The sequence below is a fragment of the Bos taurus genome, chromosome 26, assembly GCF_002263795.3.
Source record: "Bos taurus isolate L1 Dominette 01449 registration number 42190680 breed Hereford chromosome 26, ARS-UCD2.0, whole genome shotgun sequence".
NCBI classification, from domain to species: Eukaryota; Metazoa; Chordata; class Mammalia; order Artiodactyla; family Bovidae; genus Bos; species Bos taurus.
In genome coordinates, this window is record NC_037353.1 from 15,494,581 (window position 1) to 15,520,030 (window position 25,450).

Below are 25,450 nucleotides of genomic sequence, written 5' to 3' on the forward strand. Positions count from 1 at the left end.
CAGCACTGACTCAGCTGCTGCGAAGCTCTGCCAGGCAGTTAGGAAGCTGCACCATCCCAGGGTGAGATGGCCGAGAGCTGGGCTCCACAGCAGCCCCAAATCAACTACATAGGCAGCCCATGTCCTCCAGCACGTGTGGGAATTATTCCTTGGGGTCTCTGTCTAGTTCCCCAAGCCTAGCTCCTCCTGACTCACATCCTCCCTGCTTGCAGCACAGTGAAGTTTGGTTGACTTTTTGCATTTCTCCTGTTTCTGCTTCCAGGCAAGCCCGGCCCTCTGAGATCCAGGAGCTGGGCTCTTCTCCCCAGTGAGTGGGCTCATCTCCACAAGGCCTCCACAGGCCTGTGTTTGAAACGGCTCTGATCTGCTACCTGTGAGAGAGTGACCACCCACCCACCTCTCTGGGTACATCTCCCAGCCCCTCTGCTCTGACTCGTCCCCTGACACACCAGATACTCCAGCAGTAAATACCCGATGCGTTCACTACCTGGAGCTCCCTGAACACAGCACGTGGTCTTTCCATTCTGTGCCTCACCCTGGGCTGCCCACTGGTCCCAGCCCTCTTTCTTCTGTTCTTTAGGTTTAGTTTAGGTTTCAATCACTCTACAAAGCCTTCACTGACTGCCATTATGCCAGATTCACTTCACTGACTTTTCAATTTTGTATCTGTGTCCGCCACTCCACTGTGATGGTCTCCATTACCTCTCTGTCCCTAGGGCTGAGCCCAGGACCTGGAATACTGCAGGCACTCAGTTCATGCTCTTTGAACCCCACTGGCTTAGGCCAGGGAATATCTTTGTAGTTTTTCTTCTAGGTTTGCCCTCCTGGCAGATTGCTTCCTTCCTAAGTAGCATCTTGTTATTTGAGTCCCACTAGACTGGGCTGCTGTCTGTGGGGTCGCAAAGAGTCAGACACGACTGAAGCGACTTAGCAGCAGCAGCAGCAGTATCATCTTATTTGAGGTTCACTGAGAGGCCTCGCCTTATAATAAATTATTGGGTTGCATTCTGTTTGGATGGTTTTCCGGGTGGAGTGGCATTTTTAGATTCCAGACAAGTCTCTGTCTAGGAGGAGTGGAGAAACGAGGAGGGGTCCATACTGTGCAGGGTCAGGAAGGAGGCCCCTTGAGGTGCTCAGGGCTTCATGAGCTGCCTTTCCATGCATGATAACCACATCCTATGTGGAGTCTTTCCTTTCAAAGCACCTTGGCATACCTGGTCTCATTTGATCTTTCCTACAAATCACCTTGGGAAGTAGAAGGCAACAGGTATACACAGTGAAACAGATAAGGTGATTCATTTATTTATTCCGTATAGATTTATTGAGTTCCCATTCCCTTGCTGGGAACACAACAGTGAACGAAACCAGCATGTTCCCAGCTGTCAGGAAGTTCTGGTTCCAGTCAGGCTATGCCAACAAGTGACTAGTGTACAAATAAGTAATACGTAGGATTTCCAGTGACAGTACGTGCTCAAAAGACAATCAGGCCAGGTAATATTACAGAAAGTGACTAGTGGGAGGGGTGAAGGGACTGCCTTGGAGCAGGTAAAGCCTTTTTGAGGAGATGACATATGAGCTAAAGTCTGAAAGTTGAGAAGGAACGGGCCAGGTGATGTGCTGAGAGTCTGAAAGTGGAGCTGGCCCTGGAGCCCTGAAGCATTTCCTTTAGCTGTTCTTTTACTGCAGGAAAGCAACCAAGGCCAACAGTCAGGACAGGAAAAAATTGTGTGTGTGTGTGTGTGTGTGTGTGTGTGTGTGTGTATACAGGAAAAAAATATAAAATACATATATGTAAATACATGTGTAGATATAGGTATACATATGCATGTGTGTGCATACGTATACCTATATCTGTACCTCCTACAGCAGTTGAGAGGGTAGAATATTTTTCCTGAAAAATCCTTTCAGAGCTGGATTCACGTGACGTCGTGAGAGGAATGTTTAGGTGATTAGTAGTGAGGCATGTGGGGTGTAGCTGTGGGAAAGAAAGGAAACGAGTCTCTGGCACCTGTCATGGATACTTACCGCCACCCCACTCAGGAACAGGGGCAGTTAAGGTTGTCTAAAGAGTGGATGGTTCTGTACAGTTGGTGTGGCAACAGTTTGAGAATAAGGCTCATAGTCACTGTTCAAAAGAGCTTCCTGAATAGAATGTGGTTCTGCAGAAAGGAAGGTAGGGGGTCTTTGGCGTGATGAGCAAGACCCAGAAAGGCAGGTGAAAGGCAGGTTCAAGGAACAGGAGTTAGACCACCCTGGCTTAGGTGGATGTCAGGTTGATGAACTGGAGAGGGTAGTTTTGATCAGCTGCCCCTCACACTTGGCTCTGTTTGGCCTAGTTTAATATCATATAAAATGTCACTTAAACCTAGCAAATATCCCTTTAATAAATTTCAACTAGACCCATCAGTTTTATGGACCATCTAACTCAGGGCTTACCAAAGGATTTGGCACACAGCAGGTGTTCAGAAAATAATTTGTTAAATGAGTGAATGAATGAATCAGACCTTTTGGTTGAATCCTATGGGCAGAGGAGCTGGCAGGCTACAGTCTACAGGGTCACAAAGAGTTGGACACAAATGAAGCAACTTGGCACACACGCACCCACCATTTGGTTGACCAGCCCTTGGAAGCAAGATTGAGCCATCTGGAATTTGTTGTACTCGAAGAATAGGGCAGTGTTTACAAGTATATCAAACAGGTGAGATGACACATGATTTCAGGGGGGGACAGCCTGTGATTTCTCTAGATCTTCTCCTTTTTAAAGTAAGATTTAGAATGTTAGGATAGAGATTGCTAAAGTTGATATAGATTCTATTATGTCCCAAAGTTTCTTTTACAGAATATAATATTAAACAAGAGAAGCAGGACAAGAATGGTACAAACAGTATAATTTCAGTTCTATTAAAAAATCTATATTCATGGGGGAAAAACTGGAAAGAAGTTATAACAAAATTGGGACTTACCCAATGATCTTACCTTATCTTTTCTACTTTCTACTTACCAGACTTTTTCCAAATTTTCTACAGTTAGTGTGTGTTACTTTTATAATCAGAAAAATATAATGTGTGACTTGTTAAACTGTTAGTATAGAATGTGGTATGACATTCCTGCCAAAGCCTGCTTTCTTTTTTTAATCTCTGGCATTCATCATAAAAATCACAGCTGATATTTCAAATAATGACATTATGATAGCAAAAGTGAACTGCACCTTAGCAGATGTACTCCCACCTGTGTCATGAGACACAGTTGATCTGCCGAGGAGCCCACACCATCCAGATGCTGAGATTGGCCATATCATGGCTCCCTGCCTCTATCTGCATCCCTCTACCGTGATCCCTCAGCCTCCCTGGGTACTTGCTTCCACCCCCATACCTGTCAGAGGCTCAGGAATGGCTGGAAGCTGGTATCGCAGGTCAGAGCTGCCCTGCTTGCTTCTGATTGTGGACTCAGCAAACAACTCTGTAATGTAGATCATACTGACTGCCCTGAAAAATAGCAAATATGCCATGGTATTGTCCTATAGACTAAACAAATTAAAAAAAAAATAAAAGCAGCCGAACCCTGAAAACTTATTCACTTCATTTTTTCAATCAGGTGAAAAGTATGAATAATATTGCTTCTCCCTTTTGGATGATGACATCTCAGTGGTAAATCGAGACATTGCTTAAGTGAACTTCGAGTTTTAACAAGATTTTCTATTTGCATTTTTGACTTTACCGAAAACAAGTGCCATTAGAATGATATCAACTGTTTGAGTCAGTTGTTGGCTTGGGCCTCCACCCAGAATTTGATGTCATTGATGGGCATCCATGAGGAACAGGAATAATTTTGAAGCTTTTGACCAGAGGACCTCTGAAGACCTTCATTAGTGCTAGTGTTAAATATAATACAAATGTAAAAATGAAAATGGCCGTCTTATGCACTAAATATGTGGATTTAAAATGCTTTCTATCTGCTAGGGCTTTGCATGGGAACCTCTATGAAACTGGAGAGTTACTGAGTCTGGAAAATGTTTTGCTCAGTGTGATGATGAAATGTAGACTAGGTATCAGATGTGGGGGACCCAGGATGGAGGGAGAGAAGGAAACACAGCCATGAGGAATAGAGTTTGCAGGGCTTGAATCATATCTTATTTTGATTAAATCAGGATCGGTTTACTTAGAGCCTGTAATGTGAGAATGTGTTAGAGTAGTAGAGGGGTTCTATTATGGTTATCTTACTCAAGAGTGAGTTCATTTTCATCACATGTATTTTTAATTCTTTGGAAAGACAATTACATTAATTGAGGAATGACATGTAGAATACCAGTTTGAAAAAACACTTAGTAAATGGGGGTACTGATGTTGCCTAACTATCAATTAATTAAAAATAGCTTGTAACATGAGCTCTAGGTACCCCATCTAAAGAGTGGCAGTAGGCTGCTTGGGGAAGCCCATTATATTTTTGATGCATTGATTGGGTAAAACAAGACCTTCAAGGAAGAGGCTCCGGGTCCTTCCCACTTTTCTGTTTTCATTGCACAGCTTCCAAAAATGTGCTGCTTTGACCTAGTATGAGAACTTCCCAACTCCAGGATGAATTGTCCAAGATGGTTCTATTGCTTTTGCTGCAGTTAGCCTTAGTGAAGGCAGAATAGTCTCCAGGTGCCAGCCAACCCATGACCTTCCGTCTCTCTCCAAAATGAGACTCCTCCCTCTCTCCTCCACTTTCTCCCTGGCCTCACTTTCCTGGACAGAGTCCTCTTTTAAAGACTGTGACATTCTCTAGGGAGGCTTCACTCATGAATGGAATTCATACTGATTTCTGTCATCTCTGTCTTCATTTTTTATCTATTGCACAATCAGTACACACTATTGAGTGATTCTCCCACTTTTTAACTGGTTAACCTGGAGAATCCCAGGGACGGGGGAGCCTGATGGGCTGCCGTCTATGGGGTCGCACAGAGTCGGATACGACTGAAGCGACTTAGCAGCAGCAGCAGCAGACTATACTATTCAGTGTTCTATGATAATAGCTCATATCTAAGTTTTCCCCTTGTGGCTCTGTAGTAATAAATGACTTCCCTGTAGGCAGAGGTTGTGCCTGGAGAACTCTCATTTGACAAATAACACATGATCCAGGGCCCATTATGTCTAATATCTCCATATTTCTGGAACAGCAACAAGGAGAGAAGGGGCAATTTGCAAGCTAATTAGAACCACCAGGGAACCACCAGCCACCCAACGCAGAGGTCTTTCAACTTAAATATTATCTCTGAGGATATCAGGCATTGTTTTAGGCAAAGATTTTAAATCTCAATAAATAGTTATGAAGTGGCAAAAAAGAGATTTTATATATATATATATGTATATGTATATATCCTGTGTACACAGAGATGTGTATATACATTTGCCTACATGTATTTGTATGTATGTGGAAAGAGACAGAGATAAGCACTAGCAGTAGTTCGCTACATCATGTTTATGGATTAGATGCCTCAGTATGGTTGCTGCTAAGTTACTTCAGTCGTGTCCGACTCTGTGCGACCCCATAGACGGCAGCCCACCAGGCTCCCCCGTCCCTGGGATTCTCCAGGCAAGATCACTGGAGTGGGTTGCCATTTCCTTCTCCAATGCATGAAAGTGAAAAGGGAAAGTGAAGTCGCTCAGTCGTGTCCGACCCTCAGCGACCCCACGGACTGCAGCCCACCAGGCTCCTCTGTCCATGGGATTTTCCAGCCAAGAGTACTGGAGTGGGGTGCCATCACCAGGATGCTATTTTTCTCCAAATTGATTAAAACCGATACCAAATAAAGTCCTTGCTGATTGGTGATATTCTTGAGGATTGGGGTAAGGTTTGGGTTTACCACACTAAATAATGTAGCTCTCTGTTCCTTCTCAATTGATGTGGATGAAAGGATGAGAATAGTGTTTGGGGAAGATTTTTCTAAAAATTATATGGGATGGATTGAAAGAGCTTAGAATTTGGGAGACTGGAAGCTCTTAAGTAATCCAGGTCCTAATAGGCAAGGATTAGGCTCAAGGAGCCGTGGACGGGAAAGAGAGTCAGATACCTGTTGAGACCAAATGTTTGCCTAGGTATGTGGCATACACCTAGTGTGTCTATAGGATTCCTTAAGATTGAAGATACAAGGTCTTTGTTTTTCAGAAGTTCTCCATCTATGCGGGGGTCCTGAATTATTAATAACTTCAGTATATTGTGTGCCGTGATATTTTGGGATGGTAAAATGTGGGAAGCACGACAGGAAACACAGATGAGAGCAGTTAATACTGACAGGTGAGCATCAGCGAGGGCTACAGGGAGGAAATGCTATGTAAGCTGAGTGACAGAGTCTTATTTAAGTTAGAAGGCAGTGGGAAAGGAAATCCAAGTGGTATTAAGTGCAAGCCTAATTCAACAAATGGCAAAAAGGCCAGTGTGACAAGATATCTTTTCTTTGAGGGTATTGGTCAGAGATGAAGTTAGAAAAAAATCAACTGAGACTAAATCAAGAGGGGTAAATGCCATCTTCTGCTGTCTGCTTTTCTGTCTTCTCATCATCTTACCAAAAACGTGAATCTTTTTGTGCATGCATCTTGTGACTGTCTATACCATAATCCTATCCGCCTCCATTCTTGACTTTAAGTTACATTATACTGTGTCTAATATCTCCATATTTCTGGGACAGCAACAAGGAGAGAAGGGGTGATTTGCAAGCTGATTGTGGAATGTGTTTTTCAGTGACGTTTTCCTTTCCTTGTGAGTTTTATAATTGAAAATCAACCTGTATGGACAAGCTTTTTTTATGATCTTGCGTGTTACTGTATTGTCAGCCTTATCAGTACATTCATTTGGAATTACTTATTTGGGTAACTTTCTCATCTACTTATCAGTAGATTCCTGATGTCTAATATACATAGAGTATAAAGATTAAGATCTCTTTGGGTTTCTGAGTCATAAGTCTAGAAGCGGACTCTGAAACTTTTCTAATAGAGTAGAAGTCATGAAGGGTTATGTCTTTGGGGTCTTGGGAAAGGATCTAGATGGGTGCACCAGTGCCTTTGGGGAGTGTTTTTGAATCTTTGTTTCTTTGTGAATTGTGGAATTTCTGTCATCATAGTTCAGAGAAAGGAGGTCAGGGGGAGGTGGAACAGCAGACATTCGGTAGAGAAGAAAGACTCCGCTGAAGACTGACTCATATTGTGCAGAGTTTGAGTGTGATTGTGTGCATACACCTATAACTGTGCACTCCATGTGCCTGTGGTAGGAAGAAGGGGAGGAGAGGGTTGTGCAGACATAATATTTTCTTTAATCTCTTTGCAGAGTGGACTTTGGAGAAGAGTAAGCCTAAGTAAACAACGTGGCATAGTTGTTTGTCTGTCATACACATGATACTCAAAAAGACTCTATAAAATCCTGTCTTAAGTTAAGAAGCAAATAGAATTATTCAGTTACCAACTTTGATGGTTACCCCAGCGTTTCTTTTCCATGATGGTGAAATTCCTGAGCAGTTTTCACTTGCTGTGATTAGTTGAAATGTTCTCCTACAAGCTTCAGATGAATTCATGGTTATGCATTGTATTTTCTTTATCTTTCTTTACACTGCTCATCCTATGTGAATATGGGTAAAGGGGCTGCTACCTCTTTGTAAAGTTCCACCCCAGACCCCCCTCCAGCAGAACTTTACTGACCCCCTGGTCCTTGGCCATCTTGCTTTCTTGACTGTACAGAATATAATTGGGACTTAATAAATAATTGAGAACTGTCTGATAGATTAGTTTTTGTTGTTGCTGTTATGTCCCACCTCCTTCTAACGCCTACAGTTAGAAAAGACAGTATGCTTGTATTTCATATTCTTCTAATTTTACTATTCTTTATGATACAAAGACTCTGATGCTGGGAGGGATTGGGGGCAGGAGGAAAAGGGGACGACAGAGGATGAGATGGCTGGATGGCATCACCGACTCGATGGACGTGAGTTTGAGTGAACTCCGGGAGTTGGTGATGGGCAGGGAGGCCTGGCGTGCTGCGATTCATGGGGTCACAAAGAGTCGGACACGACTGAGCGACTGAACTGAACTGAACTGATGATACAAAGCACCCCTTCTGGTTTAAGAGCATAAAATTGGAAACATCATAGAAATTAGGGAATATAACTTTCCCTCCAGTTCAGGAACTTTCTGTATAGCTTCCTTGTTACATTAGTCTGTTCTCTTAGGTCATTCAAGTACTTAGAACCTTATTCATAGAATGAAGGTAACAGTAGTACTCGCCTTTGTTAGCAACATATCTGGGTGCCAGTGACAGAAAACCTAAAACAATGGTGACTTACGGAAGACAGCATATTATTTTCCTCTCTCCCAAATCCAGGAACAGGCACAGTGGCTCCTGTCTTACTTCCTTGCTATCACAGCATCTAGTTTCATGTTCGCCTTGCAGTCTGGTACGGCTGCTCCAGCTCCAGCCATCATTGCCAGCAGAAAGGAGAAAGAAAAGGGCATACTCTCTCTCTCTTCAAGGACACTGTCCGCAAATAGCAAACCATTCTGCTTATATCTAATTAGCACTGACTTAGTCATATTTGCTACATGTAGCTATAAGGGAGGCTGATAAAGAGATGGCCTTGTACTTGGCTGAAATTCAGAGTTTATATTACTGAGGGATATGGGAACAGATCTGGGGGACAACTAGCAGTCTCTGCCACCCTACTGATAATTTTATGAGATAAAAAATGATGAAATGAGATAATATGTACAATGTGCTTAGAACATGCCTGACATATAATACGTGCTCAGCTAATATGTAAGTATTAGCCATTGTTTTTATGGATAAACATTATAGGCAATCACTTATTCACTGTATTATTTGTTCAACAGACATTGAGTACCTACTGTGTTGAATACTATACGTCTCCTGTTTAAATCCTTCAATCAACAATCTGGAGGAGACTACTGTCCAAGATAGCTTATTTTTTATGGAATAACTCTAAAAGTTCCATAACTTATTTATCAAAGTAAGTCAAAGCATGCTTCCCAAATAATTCAGTCTTACCCTTTGAAACTATAGAACAAGTCTATTTCCTCCACTCAGTTCGTCAAACATATGAAGGTGGCTAATAAGCCTCACATTTAGTTTTCTGACCCTAAGCAGGCATTTTTGTTAGCTCATTTATTTAGTATGTGGTTTGGCAAACTTCTTCTGTAAAGGGCTAGATGATAACTATTTCTGGTTTTTCAGGTCACATGTTCTCTGTTGCAGTTTCTCAACTCTACCGTCCTAATGGGAAAGCAGCCCTGGATGTTTTATAAGTGAATGGCTATGGCTGTGTTCCTATAAAATTTGTTGTTGTTGTTTAGTTTCTCAGTTGTGTCCAACCCTTGCAACCCTATGGACTGTAGCTCACTAGGCTCCCCTGTCCATGGGATTTCCCAGGCAAGAATATTGGAGTGGGTTGCCATTTCCTCCTCCAGGGGATCTTCCAGACCCAGGGATCAAACCCACGTTCCTGTGTCTCCTGTGTTGGCAGGTGGATTCTTTATCATTGAACCACTGGGGAAGGAAGTTTCTAACACCAATACAGTATACTAATGCATATATATGGAATTTAGAAAGATGGTAATGATAACGCTGTATGTGAGACAGCAAAAGAGACAGATATATAGAACAGTCTTTTGGACTCTGTGAGGGGGGGATAATTTGGGAGAATCGCATTGAAACATGTATAATATCATATAAGAAACGAATTGCCAGTCCAGGTTCGATGCAGGATACAGGATGCTTGGGGCTGGTGCACTGGGGTGATTCAGAGGGATGGTATGGGGAGGGAAGTGGGAGGGGGGTTCAGGATTGGGAACACATGTACACCTGTGGCGGATTCATGTTGATGTATGGCAAAACCAATACAGTATTGTAAAGTAATTAGCTTCTAATTAAAATAAATAAATTTAAATTAAAAAAAAAAAAAAAAGATAACAGGCCAGATTTTGGCCTCATGCTGTGGTTTGCCAGCCCTGTGATTTAGCCTATGCTGCTACTACTGCTGCTAAGTTGCTTCAGTCCATAGAAACTTATAAATAAGATTATTTGTGACTGATATTCTCCTTCTCTGAAGCTGGAAACTTTCTTTGTGTCACTCCTGATTTTTCTTATACATTTCATTTCTTTTTCTTATTACTTTGGTTAAGATTTTCAGCACCCCTTGCATCTCCATAGCATTACTTACTGGCCAATCATTTCCCTAGATACGTTATCCATCATTTCTCACTTGGAAATGCTCTTTGACAAATCTTCTTTTGTTCTACCACACATTGTTTGACCTCCCCCAGGCTGACTCTTCTGTAGTCATCGCACAAATCTGTCCACATTAAGAAAATAAGAATCCTTTTTCCATCCCTTTCTTCTTCAAACCTGTTAGACTTTGATTTTCCTTTGGTGGTGCTTCAGCTTTTCATCACTGAACAGTCTAATACTAACTATAACCTAATCCAACTTCCCTTAAAGACAATTTAGAGGAGGCAGGTAGAAAATTAACATTTACTGATGGACCAGGCACTGCTGACATTTACAATATGTGTGTTTCATTTCAATGTTATAGACATGGGAAGTACAATTTGAGATTGGTCATATAACCAGCTGTTGTCATGCAGCTGAAATACAAGGAGTCAATCCCAGTTACAGAATAGAAATTCAAATCTGACTGGACTGGGGGACTTAAGTGTGTGCATCTGGCAAAAGTAATTCAAAACCATTCACAAATACAGCAGAGTTGCTATACTTTGGTTGTCCTTTCTCATCAAGACATTTGTGAAGCAGAGAATAACAAACATTTGTGCTGAACTTTTGGTTTTCAGAATATTTACTTCGTAATTTTGTGGAGTAGGTGATTTTATTTCAGTTTTGCAGGAAAGGAAATCAAACCACAAAATGATTAAAATGTTTGCTGGAATTGCCAGCCACCAATGCCTTACTGCTTCTAGGAGAGTCCACAATTGCTTTTCTCAGAAAAGTTCATCGCACCTCTTTTCTAGCTAACTCCTTGTCTTTCAGACCTCAGCTCAGTCCTCATCTTCTCCAGGAAACACTTTCTGCAGTCACCTCCACTTTGTGCTCACCGTCTGATTTAGATGCCCTTTCTACATCTTAAACAAGGTCATCACCCTCTTTGCACTGAACCTGAACTGACGATGTGTTAGCTTATAAGGAAATCAGGGGCACGTCCCTGCCTCATTTAACTTTGTACTCAATAAATAAATATTTGTCAAGTAAAGGAATGCCCTGAGATGGCGCCAAGTCAGTGCTGCAGGGAGTCATTTCCTTGTGATGCGTCTCTGTTCTGATTATACCTGGAGGCAAAACAGAAACCTCAGCCTTCCAGAGACAAACAAAAGAGGATCCTCCCAGAAGCCACTGATCTCTGCAGCCAGGGAACATCAGAAATTCAAATCTAGGGGGTTTCGGACTAGAAAGCACAGAAAGCAGCATCACTGTGGTGAAGAGCGCAGGTTCTAGAGTCAGGCTTCTTAGATTTGAATCCTGACTTCACCATTTTCCAGCTGTGTGATCTTTGGCAAGTGACTTAGCTTTTCTACGCTTGGGTTTTTGTCAAACGTGGGTAATGATGGAACTTCGGTATATTAGTTATCTATGGCTGTGCGACAAATTACCCCCAAACTGTGTGCCTCATAACAATAAACCTTTATTATCTCACAGTTTCTGTGGGTCAGGAATTTGGAAGGCGCTCAGGTGAGTGCTTCTGGCTCAGGGTTGCTCATTAGGTGACAGTCAAGGTGTCGACTGAGGTTCCTGTCATATGGAACCTTGGCTGAGGCTGGAGGATCTCCTTCCAAGATGGCTCACTCAAGCAGCTTTTGGCAGGAGGCCATAGTTCTTCCCACCAGCAACTCTCATTATGGGAAAATAATTGATTTCCCCCAGAGAAAGCAAGAGAGGAAGCCCCAAGGAGAAACTCCAGTGACTTTTATGACCTATTTTCAGAACATACACTGTTACTTCCACCACATTCTCTATGCTAGAAGGAAGTTGCTAAGTGTGGCCCACATTCGAGGAAAGGGGAATTAGGCTCCACCTTTTGAAAGGAGTATCGTAGAATTTGTGGACGTATTTTAAAACCACACACTATCTTATAGAGTTGAGTGAGAATTGCATGAGATAAGAATTGCAAAGTGCTTAATAGGACTTCAGCAGCATCTACCTTGAATTACCTTCCTCATGGATTAGAAAGGACAAATGAACCTGTCAGTCTGAAGGCTTTCACTTGAAAAATTATTCTATAAAATGGAGCAAAGATATCAGAATTAAGCTGATGCCATTAGCAATTAAAGTATTCAGTATAGTTCTTGGCATGAAAAGTTGTTCATGTTTTGAATTTTTAAAAGCGAGTAAAAACAGCATGTACAGTGTGATCTGGTATTTGTGTGATTATATACTTATATCTCTCTATGTTGATACATAGGGAGCATTCTAGAATGAGGTGCCTCATAGTATTAATCATGGTTATCTCTGGGTGGTAGAATTTGTGTTAAGGTAAACACAAAATTGTGTTTTTATGCTTTGTTTGAATTGTTTTACACTGAGCATAAATCTACAAAAATAAGGGAGGCATTTTCCAAAGAAAATAAAAAAGAAACTAAGCTGGAAAGAAGACATGAAAGGTGGAAAGGTTTAGCCTGTTGAGCCAGAATGTTGCTTCTCTAAGTGGACTAGTTTATTCCCTGTGGTGTATCTGATTGATAGGCTATCCTCTGATCCTTCAAGTTTGTTGTGAAGACTTGTATTTGCTGAGAGCAGGTGAGAGTTTTGTGGCTGTGTTTTGCTTGAGGGGACATATATTAAGAGAAGAAGGGAAAAGCGCAGAGAAGCAAGGAGAAGAGGGACATCTGTGTGGCAAAGAGCAAAGACAGACCAAACCCAGTGTTGACACCAGAGCCTGAATGCTCATAAGTTGCCTTGGGAAGAGCAACTTTACCCATAAAAGAGCGATATACTTGTGATGGGCACTCTGTCAGCCCGGAGGGCCTTGAATATCTTCTATAATTGCACTTGTTGCATTGAACTGAAATCTGTTCAATTCTCCCTCCCTCTTAACAGACTTGCAAGCAGATCCTGGCTATCTAGCTCCCAACATAGAGCAGGGTTTAATAATCTGAAGAATAAAATAGCTTAAATTATTTTTAAAAATAATGTCATTCACCACTGAAAATGTTTATGTCTCCTAACATTCAACTGAGTAATTTATTCAAATGAAAGAGGGAGGTAAAATGTGTATATTTTATGGGAAAAATTGGAGAAACTACCCAAAGATGCTTTTTGAAAGGTTTAAATCTATCATTTGTTTCCCATTAGTCACATCTGTTCTTTTCCTTTTTTCTGTCTTGTTTTTTTAGTTACTTGAAAAAAAAAATTAAGATTCTAACGTTTTTACTTTCTTTCTGTATTTTTGGTTAAAGTGATAGCACTGGGGCTTATAGTATACATCTTAAGCTTGTGACAACCTGACTTTAAGTAATATTACAGGGCTTCCCTGATAGCTCAGGTGGTAAAGAATCTGCCTGCAGTGCAGGAGACCCTGGTTCAATTTCTGGGTCAGGAAGATCCCCTGGAGAAGAGATAGGCTACCCTCTCTAGTATTCTTGGGCTTACCTTGTGGCTCAGCTGGTAAAGAATCTGCCTGCAATGTGGGAGACCTGGGTTCCATCTCTGGGTTGAGAAAATCCCCTGAAGAAGGGAAAGGCTACCACTCTAGTATTTTGGCCTAGAGAATTCCATGGACTGTATAGTCCATGGGGTCACAAAGAGCTGGACACGACTTTTACTTCACTTCACCCAAATTCATGTAGAAAACAGTCTTATATTAATATATTTCCATTTCTTCTCTTTTGACCTTTGTGCTGTTAATGTCATACATTTTACTTCTAAATTTGTTAGTAACTGTATAGTCATTGTTATTACTTTTACTTTAAATGGTCAATTCAGTTAAGTTCAGTCGCCCAGTTGTGTCCGACTCTTTGCGACCCCATGAATCACAGCACACCAGGCCTTCCTGTCCATCACCATCTCCCGGAGCTCAGTCGGACTCACGTCCATTGAGTCGGTGATGCCGTCTAGCCATCTCGTCCTCTGTCATCCCCTTCTCCTCCTGCCCTCAATCCCTCCCAGCATCAGGGTCTTTTACAATGAGTCAACTCTTCGCATGAGCTGGCCAAAGTATTGGAGTTTCAGCTTTAGCATCAGTCCTTCAATGAACACCCAGGACTGATTTCATTTAGGATGGACTGGTTAGATCTCCTTGCAGTCAAAGGGACTTTCAACAGTCTTCTCCAACACCACAGTTCAAAAGCATCAGTTCTTCAGTGCTCAGCTTCTTTACAGTCCAACTCACACATCCATACATGACCACTGGAAAAACCATAGCCTTGACTAGATTGACCTTTGTTGACAAAGTAATATCCCTGCTTTTCAATATGCTATCTAGGTTGGTCATAACTTTCCTTCCAAGGAGTAAGCGTCTTTTAATTTCATGGCTGCAATCACCATCTGCAGTGATTTTGGAGCCCAGAAAAATAAGGTCAGCCACTGTTTCCACTGTTTCCCCATCTATCTGCCATGAAGTGATGAGACAAGATGCCATGATCTTAGTTTTCTGAATGTTGAGCTTTAAGCCAACTTTTTCACTCTCCTCTTTCACTTTCATTAAAAGGCTTTTGAGTTCCTCTTCACTTTCTGCCATAAGGGTGGTGTCATCTGCATATCTGAGGTTACTGATATTTCTCCTGGCAATCTTGATTCCAGCTTGTGCTTCTTCCAGCCCAGCGTTTCTCATGATGTACTCTGCATATAAGTTAAATAAGCAGGGTGACAGTATACAGCCTTGACGTACTCCTTTTCCTATTTGGAACCAGTCTGTTGTTCCATGCCCAGTTCTAACTGTTGCTTCCTGACCTGCATACAGGTTTCTCAAGAGGCAGGTCAGGTGGTCTGGTATTCCCATCTCTTTCAGAATTTTCCAGAGTTTATTGTGATCCACAGAGTCAAAGGCTTTGGCATAATCAATAAAGCAGAAATAGATGTTTTTCTGGAGCTCTCTTGCTTTTTCAGTGATCCAGCGGATGTTGGCAATTTGATCTCTGGTTCCTCTGCCTTTTCTAAAACCAGCTTGAACATCTGGAAGTTCACAGTTCACATACTGCTGAAGCCTGACTTGGAGAATTTTGAGCATTACTTTACTAGCGTGTGAGATGAGTGCAATTGTGCAATTGTGTGATGGTTTGAGCATTCTTTGGCATTGCCTTTCTTTGGGATTGGAATGAAAACGGACCTTTGCCAGTCCTGTGGCCACTGCTGAGTTTTCCAAATTTGCTGGCATATTGAGTGCAGCCCTTTCACAGCATCATCTTTCAGGATTTGAAATAGCTCAACTGGAATTCCATCACCTCCACTAGCTTTGTTTGTAGTGATGCTTTCTAAGGCCCACTTGACTTCACATTCCAAGATGTCTGGCTCTAGGTGAGTGATCACACCACTGTGATTATCTTGGTCATGAAGATCTTTTTTATACAGTTCTTCTGTGTATTCTTACCACGTCTTCTTAATACCTTCTGCTTCTGTTAGGTCCATACCATTTCTGTCCTCTATAGAGCTCATCTTTGCATGAAGTGTTCCCTTGGTATCTCTAATTTTCTTGAAGAGTTCTCTATTCTTTCCCATTCTGTTGTTTGCCTCTATTTCTTTGCACTGATAGCTGAGGAAGGCTTTCTGATCTCTCCTTGCTATTCTTTGGAACTCTGCATTCAGATGTTTATATCTTCCCTTTTCTCCTTTGCTTTTCATTTCTCTTCTTTTCACAGCTATTTGTAAGGCCTCCTCAGACAGCCATTTTGCTTTTTTGCATTTCTTTTCCATGGGGATGGTCTTGATCCCTTCTCCTGTACAATGTCATGAACCTCTGTCCATACTTCATCAGGCATTCTACCTATCAGATCTAGTCCCTTAAATCTATTTCTCACTTCCACTGTATAATCATAAGGGATTTGATTTAGGTCATACCTGAATGGTCTAGTGGTTTTCCCTACTTTTTTCAGTTTAAGTCTGAATTTGGCAATAAGGAGTTCATGATCTGAGCCACAGTCATCTCCCAGTCTTGTTTTGCTGACTGTATAGTGCTTCTCCATCTCTGGCTGCAAATAATATAATCAGTCTGATTTAGATGTTAACCATCTGGTGATGTCCATGTGTAGAGTCTTCTCTTGTGTTGTTGGAAGAGGGTGTTTGCTATGACTAGTGTGTTCTCTTGGCAAAACTCTATTAGCCTTTGCCCTGCTTCATTCCGTACTCCAAGGCCAAATTTGCCTGTTACTCCAGGTGTTTCTTGACTTCCTACTTTTGCATTCCAGTCCCCTATAATGAAAAGGACATCTTTTTTGGGTGTTAGTTCTAAAAGGTCTTATAGGTCTTCATAGAACCATTCAACTTCAGCTTCTTTAGCATTACTGGTTGGGGCATAGGCTTGGATTACCATGATATTGAATGGATTGCCTTGGAAATGAACAGAGATCATTCTGTCGTTTTTGAGTTTGCCTCCAAGTACTGCATTTCGGACTCTTTTGTTGACCATGATGGCTACACCATTTCTTCTGAGGGATTCCTGCCTGCAGTAGTAGATATAATGGTCATCTGAGTTAAATTCACCCATTCCAGTCCATTTTAGTTCGCTGATTCCTAGAATGTCGACGTTCACTCTTGCCATCTCCTGTTTGACCACTTCCAATTTGCCTTGATTCATGGACCTGACATTCCAGGTTCCTATGCAATATTGCTCTTTACAGCATCAGACCTTGCTTCTATCACCAGTCACATCCACAACTGGGTATTGTTTTTGCTTTGGCTCTAACCCTTCATTCTTTCTGGGGTTATTTCTCCACTGATCTCCAGTAGCATATTGGGCACATACTGACTTGGGGAGTTCCTCTTTAAGTATCCTATCATTTTGCCTTTTCATACTGTTCATGGGGTTCTCAAGGCAAGAAACCTGAAGTGGTTTGCCATTCTCTTCTCCAGTGGACTACATTCTCAATTAGTTATTTAAAATGTAAGAAAAATTGTATTTATCTACATATTTAACATTTTTCATACTCTGTTTCTTTTTGTAGATCCAGATTTCTATCTAGCATATTTCTTCTACCTAAAGGACTTTCTTTACCATTTCTTATTTTAGTGAGCCTTTTTTTTTTTTTGACTGCATGGCTTGTGGGATCTTAGTTTCCCAACCAGGGATTGAACCCATGCCCCTTCAGTGGAAAGATGGATTCCTAATCACTGGACCTTCAGGAAAGTCCGTTTTTATCTTTGTTATATGTAAGTTTACTCTTGATGAATTCTTTCAGCTTTTCTATGTCTAAAAGTCTTTATTTCATTTTGTTTTCAAAAAATATTTTTGTTGGGTATAGAATTGTAATTTGGCAACCCACTCCAGTATTCTAGCCTGCAGAATCCTGTGGACAGAGGAGCCTGGTGGGGTGCTATCTATCAGGTCGCACAGAGTCAGACATGACTGAAGCGACTTAACGTGCATTGCATACATTGTAGAAGAAAATGGCAACCCACTCCAGTATTTTTGCTTGGAGAATCCCAGGGACAGAGGATCCTGGTGGGCTGCTGTCTGTGGGGTTGCACAGAGTCAGACATGACTGAAGTGGCTTAGCAGCAGCAGCATATATATATATATATTTTTTTTAAGTTTTTTTTAAATAAACTTTTTTTTTATTTTTTAATAAACTAAATTGGCTTGCCTTGTTCCTAATGAGAAGCCTGCTAGCGTCCCTATGTTTTCTCCACTCTACTTTATGTGTCTTCCTTCTCTAATTTCCTTGGCTTTATTGAAGTCTCAACTTCTTTTTAAATTAGACACACTGTTTGGTTTCATCTGAGTCCCTCCTCCTCCCCAGTAGCCTAAAAACTCAAAAGGTATAAGCTAGGGCATTTATAGAACTCACCTTATTTATTTATTCTTCTTTCTGGAATTACTATTCTATGTTGCCTGTTATTCAGTATCTCAAAACGATTATTTCATTATTTTTTCTGACTTTTTTCAGTTGTTTAAGGAAGAAGGATAAACCTGATCTCTGTTATTCTGTACTGGCTGGAAACAGAAGTTTGAAATATTGAATAAAAAAAATAAGTACTTAAAACCAACTTCTGATTCATATTTTGCAGTAGCTTAGAATTATGAGGTCATTTTTAAAAATTTGTTTAGTGTTTGACATTATCTCTTTTTCTTACAGGATACATTCAAACTGGATTTTTAAATCATTGTAAGCCAGTGATGGATCAGAAGTTACAGAATGCAATGCCGAATAAAAGTCTCCGAAAGAATTGCTTCAAAGAACCGAAGAAAGAAAATTGATCTATTTCCTTAATACCTTGATCTAGAAAAACATACTGCACATGGTAGGAACTGATAACTGGGAAAGTTTATTTTGGTCTTAATATACCTAAATGAGAGGAACTGGTCACTTTGTTTCTCAGAGGGCTTATACACCTGAGATTATGTTAAAAACCAGTAGTTTCATTAACATCTTGACATGATCACAGGAGAGGAGAAACAGAGTGCTAGCTGAAACCCTGCACCCGGTCAAGATGACTTCTGAAGAAATGGCAGGTTCTGTTCTCAGACCTGTGAGTCAGAGAAAAGTGATCTCTGCTCAGTCAACTGTAGATGAAAGTAATGATAAGGTCTCGGGCATCAGTGTTCCGAAGTCTCATCCTGTCAGGCAGAGTGGGGAGACTTCTCATACCATCTCGCAACCGACCAAACTTACAGAAGAATCTTCTGGAAGCAACGCGCCCCAGATTTTCTCAGTAGCAAGGGAGAAAATAACCAGTGACGAGAACAGTAATGAAAAGTGCTGGGAGAAAAGCATGCCAGATTCTGTGAAAAACCTTAACATTAACTGCAACAGCATATTGAAAAACCATCAGCACGGCCCTCCTCAGAGCCAGTTTTATGAAACGTGCAATTCTATCACAGAGGAAGGTCTGTGTTTGGAAACTGGAATCCCTTCTTCACTGGAAGGAAAGGTGTTCCCTGGAATTCAACTGGAAATAGACACATCTCCCATGGGCATGAGTCCATTAGGAACTCAGTCGGCCATCATAGAGACAAGCAGGGCACACCCTGAAAGCAACATGGCAGTGTTTCACTTGCGTTACGAAGTTGACAGAAGAATGTCAGACAGTTTCTGTCCCCTGTCAGATAACTTGATTTTGGATGATTGTGGAAACTGTGTACTACCTGCCGTTGGTGAGGAACAAGAGAAAAATTACATGGCATATACTTGCAAACTGATGGAATTGACAAATAACTGTGACAATAAGAATAGGCAGCTGCAGTGTGATCATTGTGACCCCTTGAATGACAAATACTTGTGCTTTGAAGGCTCTTGCCCAAAGGCCGATGTGGTATGTTCAAGTGACAGCTTTTGCAGGGAGGATTTTACTGACAGTCCACCTGCCAAGACCTTTCTGAGCCATTTTGAGGACTTCCCCGATAATTGTGAAGAGGTAGAAGAAGATTTGTTCAAAAATAAAAAGGAGCGGTCTGCTTGGTTAGTGAGGAGATTTTGCAAAAATGACAAGGAAGTTAAGAAATCTGTGTTTACTGGGACAAGGGCAATTGTGAGAACTTTGCCTTCTGGTCACATTGGACTGGAGGCTTTGAGTTACATTGATCAGAAGAAAAATGGTCTCTTATTGCCTCCTGGGAGAGTCATGGAACGGCTGTCAACAATGGTGGTTAGGCAAGATGGTTCCCAAGGTCTGTCAGAAGCCCAGTGGTATCCGGTAAGAGTTAAAGTTTCTTTTAATCCATTTTTCAAAGTTGGTTTTTTAAAACTCGAAATCTCCATTGTCTTAATTCATGGGAAATGTTCAGTTCTGGCCAATGATTCTTAGGGGAAGCATTTATAGTTACTGGAAATTAGTAGACCTAACAGATACTGGAATTGATACCTGTCAAGACTGAGTTAATTCCACAGCAACATAAGTCACAAAATACACATAAATATGCGCTCAGAGAAGTTAGGGAGAGTCCCTGATTACTGTTTGCGGGCTTATAAAACAGAAACTCCTGGGAGTGGGAAAATGGTTCTGTCAACTGATTATTCAGCTGTATCCTTCAGAGATACATCTGTCCTCTTCTGCCATGGAGTTCATCATTGTTTTTAGGTTGCAAGGCTTAAAAGAACTTAAATCTCATTTTCTCTGTTCAATTCCTCTAGCCAGTGTTTCCTGTTTCTTCCCTCTTAATCCTTTTTATGCCATGGCCCTCTTTGGCTATTTGGTGAAGTCTTTGGGTTGAGAAGAACACTTTTAAATGCATCAAATGAAATACAAAGGATCATAAAGGACACAGATTATGTGGATAGACATATATCAAGATATTTTTGAAATTGTAATATAGGAGGATACTTCTTTATTAACACACTAAATAATGGCAGCTAATGATGAGATAACTACCATAACTTCCAGGTAGTGAAGAATGTTAGTAGGGAATGGTTTACCTGGGACTTTCCCAGTTTTAGCACTGCAAGTCCCATGTTCTGGGAAGCCGCTCAGTCTTGGACAAACCAAGACAAACGAATTAATTAGTTACCTTAGTTATAAGTACTATTTTAGAGTCTCTTCCATGACTATAATATATGGCAATATCTGTGATTTCTATTGGTGACAAAATCACAGGTACTGCTAGTGTTACTGAAGTTTGTTGCTTACATTCATAATGGGAGGAAATGCTAAACTTCTATTTGAGGTTAATAAAAGAACTTTTTCTCATCCGAATTTCTGGACTCTCTGAGTTCTATCCATAGTTCCCCCTCTTTAAGATTCCTGCTCTGGAAACGCACACAAGTAGTTGCCCACTCTTGGACCTGATCTTGGCATCAGAAGCCAGCACCATGTGTTCTCTTGTGTTTGTTTGTTTGTTTTCCTTCTGTGGCTAAGTAGCCCTACTTCCTTCAACTGATGTTAGTGGAGAAGCTATTTCTATAACTTTTGCATTCCAGTTTTGCACAATTCCTTAAAACCTGGTCCTAAAAATAAACCCAATCTAAAAGAACATCCTTTTATTGAACTGTGACTAGCATATTTTTATTTTCATCATCATCAATTGTGGGAACTAATATTTATTGTGAATTTACATATGCTAGGCACTGGACTGAATAACTTACACACTTCATTTCATGAAATCATCTCAACTACCTTCTGATGTGGTCTGATTATTCACCCCATTGTATCATTAAGAAAACAGAGGCTCAAGGAAATTCTATACCTTCAGTTCAGTTCAGTGCAGTTGCTCACTTGTGTCTGACTCATCCATGCCCCACGGATTGTGGCGTGCCAGGCCTCCCTCTCCATCACCAACTCCCGGAGCTTGTTCAAACTCATGTCCATTGAGTTGGTAATGCCATCCAGCCATCTCATCCTCTCTTGTCCCCTTCTCCTTTTCAATCTTTCCCAGCATCAGGGTCTTTTCTAAAGAGTCAGTTCTTTGCATCAGGTGGCCAAAGTGTTGGAGTTTCAGCTTTACCATCAGTCCTTCCCATGAATATTCAGGACTGATTTCCTTTAGAATGGACTGGTTGGATCTCCTTGCAGTCCAAGCGACTCTCAAGTCTTCTCCAACACCACAGTTCAAAAGCATCAATTCTTCGGCGCTCAGCTTTCTTTATAGTCCAACTCTCATATCCATACATGACCACTGGAAAAACCATAGCTTTGACTAGACAGACCTTGGTTGAAAAATAATGTCTCTGATGTTTAATATGCTGTCTAGGTTGGTCATAACTTTTCTTCCAAGGAGCAAGCATCTTTTAATTTCATGGCTGCAGTCACCATCTGCAGTGATTTTGGAGCCCAAGAAAATAAAGTCAGCCACTGTTTCCACTGTTTCTCCATCTATTTGCCGTGAAGTGATGGGACCAGATGCCATGATCTTCATTTTCTGAATGTTGAGTTTTAAGCCAGCTTTTTCACTCTCTTCTTTCACTTTCTTCAGGAGGCTCTTTAGTTCCTCTTTGCTTTCTGCCATAAGGGTGGTGTCATCTGCATATCTGAGGTTATTGATATTTCTCTGGGCAGTGAACACTGTGTGTAATGACCTTGACAGACCCAGTGAAAACCAAATCATCTATCACTAATATTCATGCCCACAAGCATTCAAAACAGAAAAATAGAGCTGTGCAGAACAACAAGGGAATTCAATATATACTGATCAAGAAAGATGTTCAAGAAGATAACAAATGAAAAAAATATAAAGCACAAGTTTCCAACCATCTTCTATTGAGGTATAATGCACACATCATTTTAAAGTGTACAAATCCGTGCTTTTTAGTACAGTCACAAGATGGTGCACCCATCACAACTATCTAATTCCAAAATAATTTTAACACCTCAAAAAGAAACTCCTGGGGCTTTCCTGATGGCGCAGTTGTAAAGAATCTGCCTGCCAATGAAGGAGACATGGGTCCAATCCCTGATCTGGGAAGATGCCACGTACTGAAGAGTAGCTGAGCCCATGCACCACAATTATTGAGCCTGTGCCGTAGAGCCCAGGAACCACAACTTCTGAAGCCCCCGCACCCTAGAGTCTGGGCTGCACAGCAAGAGAAGCCACTGCAAAGACAGGCCTGCATACCACAGCTACAGAGTACCCCTGCTCACCGCGATTAGAAAAAAAGCCCAAGCAGCGATGAAGACCCAGCACAGCCCAAAATAAAGATAAATAAGTAAAGAAGAAACCTCTTAACCATTAGTGACCACTCTCTATTCCTCCCCTTCCCCTGGCGACCACTAATCTGCTTTTGGTCCCTGTGGATTGCCAATTCTGGACATTTCCTACAAGATCTGACTTCTTGTGACTGGATTCTTTCACCTAGCATCATGTTTTCCAGGCTCATCCATGTCATGACATATATCAGAACTATATTCTTTTTTATGACCAAATAATATTCTTCTATATGGATGTACCAGATTTACTCATCCATTCATCAGTTAAAGGACGATGGGTTGTTTCCACTTTGGGGCTGTTACGAGTGATGCTGCTATGAATGTTCCTGGACAAGTTTTAGAGTGAACATATATTTTCATTCCTCCTGGTAAGATACTTAGGAGTGGGATTATTGGGTCATATGGTAATGTCATGTTTAACATCTTGGGGAAGGAACAAAATGTTTTCTAAAACCACTGCTCCATTTTATATTCTCAGTAGTAATACATGAGAATTTCAGTGTCTCCACATCCTCACCAACACTTGTTACTATTCATTTCATTTATGAAAGCTATCTCAGTGGGTGTGACCTGGTAATTCATTGTGGTTTCAATTTGCATTTCCTTAATAACTAACGACGTTGAAAAGTTTTCCATTTCCTTGTTGGCCGTTTATATATCGTCTTTGGAGAAATATCAATTCAGATCCTTTCCCCATTAAAGAAAATGTATTTTTTTGCCTATTTACTGTTGCATTGCAAGGCTTCTTCATATATTCTTACCAGATACATGATTTGCAAATATATTCTGTTGGTGTGCTTTCGCCTTTTTGATACTGTGCACTGATGCTCAGAACATTTTAATTCTGATGAAGTCAACAGTTTACCTACTTTTTTTCCTTTGGTTGCTTGTGCTTTTAGTGTCATATGTAAGAAATGATTTCCTAATTCATGAAGACTTACACCTATGTTTCCTTCCCGGATTTTAATAGTCTTTGCTGTTGTTGCTGTTCAGCCGTTGTGTCTGGCTCTTGGCAACCCCATGGACTGCAGCACGCCAGGCTTCCCTGTCCTTCACTACCTCCCAGAGTTTGCTCACACTCATGTCCATTGAGTCAGTGATGCCATCCAGCCATGTCATCCTCTGTCATCTTGTTTTCCTCCTACCCTCAATCTTTTCCAGCATCAGGGTCTTTTCCAGTGAGTCAGCTCTTCACATCAGGTGGCCAAAGTATTGGAGCTTCAGCCTCAACATCAGTCCTTTCAGTGAATATTCAGGGATGATTTCCTTTAGCATTGACTGGTTTGATCTTGCTGTCCAAGGGACTCTTGAGAGTCTTCTCCAGCACCACAGTTCAAAAGCATCAATTCTTTGGCACTCAGCCTTCTTTATGTTCCAACTCTCACATCTGTACATGACTACTGGCAAAACTATAGCTTTGACTATATGAAACTTTGTTGGCAAAGTGATGTCTCTGCTTTTTAATACAGTGTCTAGGTTTGTCATAGCTTTTCTTCCAAGGAGGCAAGTGTCTTTTAATGTCATGGCTGTAGTCACTGTCTGCAGTGATTTTGAAACCCAGAAAAATAAAATCTCCCACTGTTTCCATTCTTTCCCCAGTAATTTGCCATGAAGTGATGGGACCAGATGCCGTGATCTTAGTTTTTTGAATGTTGAGTTTTAAGCCAGGTTTTTCACTCTCCTCGTTTACCTGCATCAATAGGCTCTTTAGTTCCTCTTCACTGTCTGCCATTAAAGTGGTATCATCTGCATACCTGAGGTTGTTGCTATTTCTCCAGGCGATCTTGATTTCCAGCTTGTGATTCATCCAGCCTGGCATTTCACCTGATGTACTTTGCATAGAAGTTAAACAAGCAGGGTGACAGTATACAGCCTTGATGTACTCCTTTCCGAAATTTAACCAGTCTGTTGTTCCATGTCCAGTTCTAACTGTTTCTTCTTGACTTGCATACAGTTTTCTCAGGAGGCAGGCAAGGTGGTCTGGTATTCACATCTCTTTAAGAATTTTCCAGTTTGTTGTGATCCACATAGTCAAAAGCTTTAGCACAGTCAATGAAGTAGAAGTAGATGATTTCCTGCAATTGTCTTGCTTTTTCTATGATCCAATGGATTTTGGCAATTTGATCTCTGGTTCCTCTGCCTTTTCCAAATCCAGTTTGTACATTTGTGAATTTTCAGTTCACGTACTGTTGAAGCCTAGCTTAAAGGATTTCAAGCATTTCTTTGAAAGCATGTGAAATGAGCACAGTTGTACGGTAGTTTGAACATTCTTTGGCGTTGCCCTTCTTTGGGATTGAAATGAAAACGGACATTTCCCAGTCCTGTGGCAATTGCTGAGTTTTCCAAATTTGCTGGCATATCGAGTGCAGCACATTAACGGCATCATCTTTTAGGATATGAACTAGCTCAGCTGGAATTCCATCACCTCCACTAGGTTTGTTTGTAGTAATGCTTCCTAAGGCCCACTTGACTTCACACTCCAAGGTGTCTAGCTCTAGGTGAGTGACAACACCATCGTGGTTATCCTGGTCACTAAGACCTTTTTTATACAGTTCTTCCATGTATTCTTGCCACCTCTTCTTAGTATCTTCTGCTTCTGTTAGGTCCTTGCCATTTCTGTCCTTTATTGTGCCCATCTTTGCATGAAATGTTCCCTTGGTTTCTCTAATTTTCT

The 25,450-nt window shown here is 41.2% G+C and overlaps 1 protein-coding gene across 2 annotated transcripts in view; it reads left to right on the forward strand.

Moving 5' to 3' along the window:
- Positions 1 to 25,450, forward strand: part of PLCE1 (phospholipase C epsilon 1) — a 380,365-nt gene that overhangs the window by 24,759 nt on the left and 330,156 nt on the right. The window contains exon 2 of one of the 2 annotated variants that reach the window (XM_005225543.5): positions 18,276 to 19,833. In XM_005225543.5, coding sequence (XP_005225600.2) covers positions 18,631 to 19,833 — 1,203 coding nt within the window. In that variant the 5' untranslated portion in view covers positions 18,276 to 18,630. 2 annotated transcript variants of the gene reach the window in all.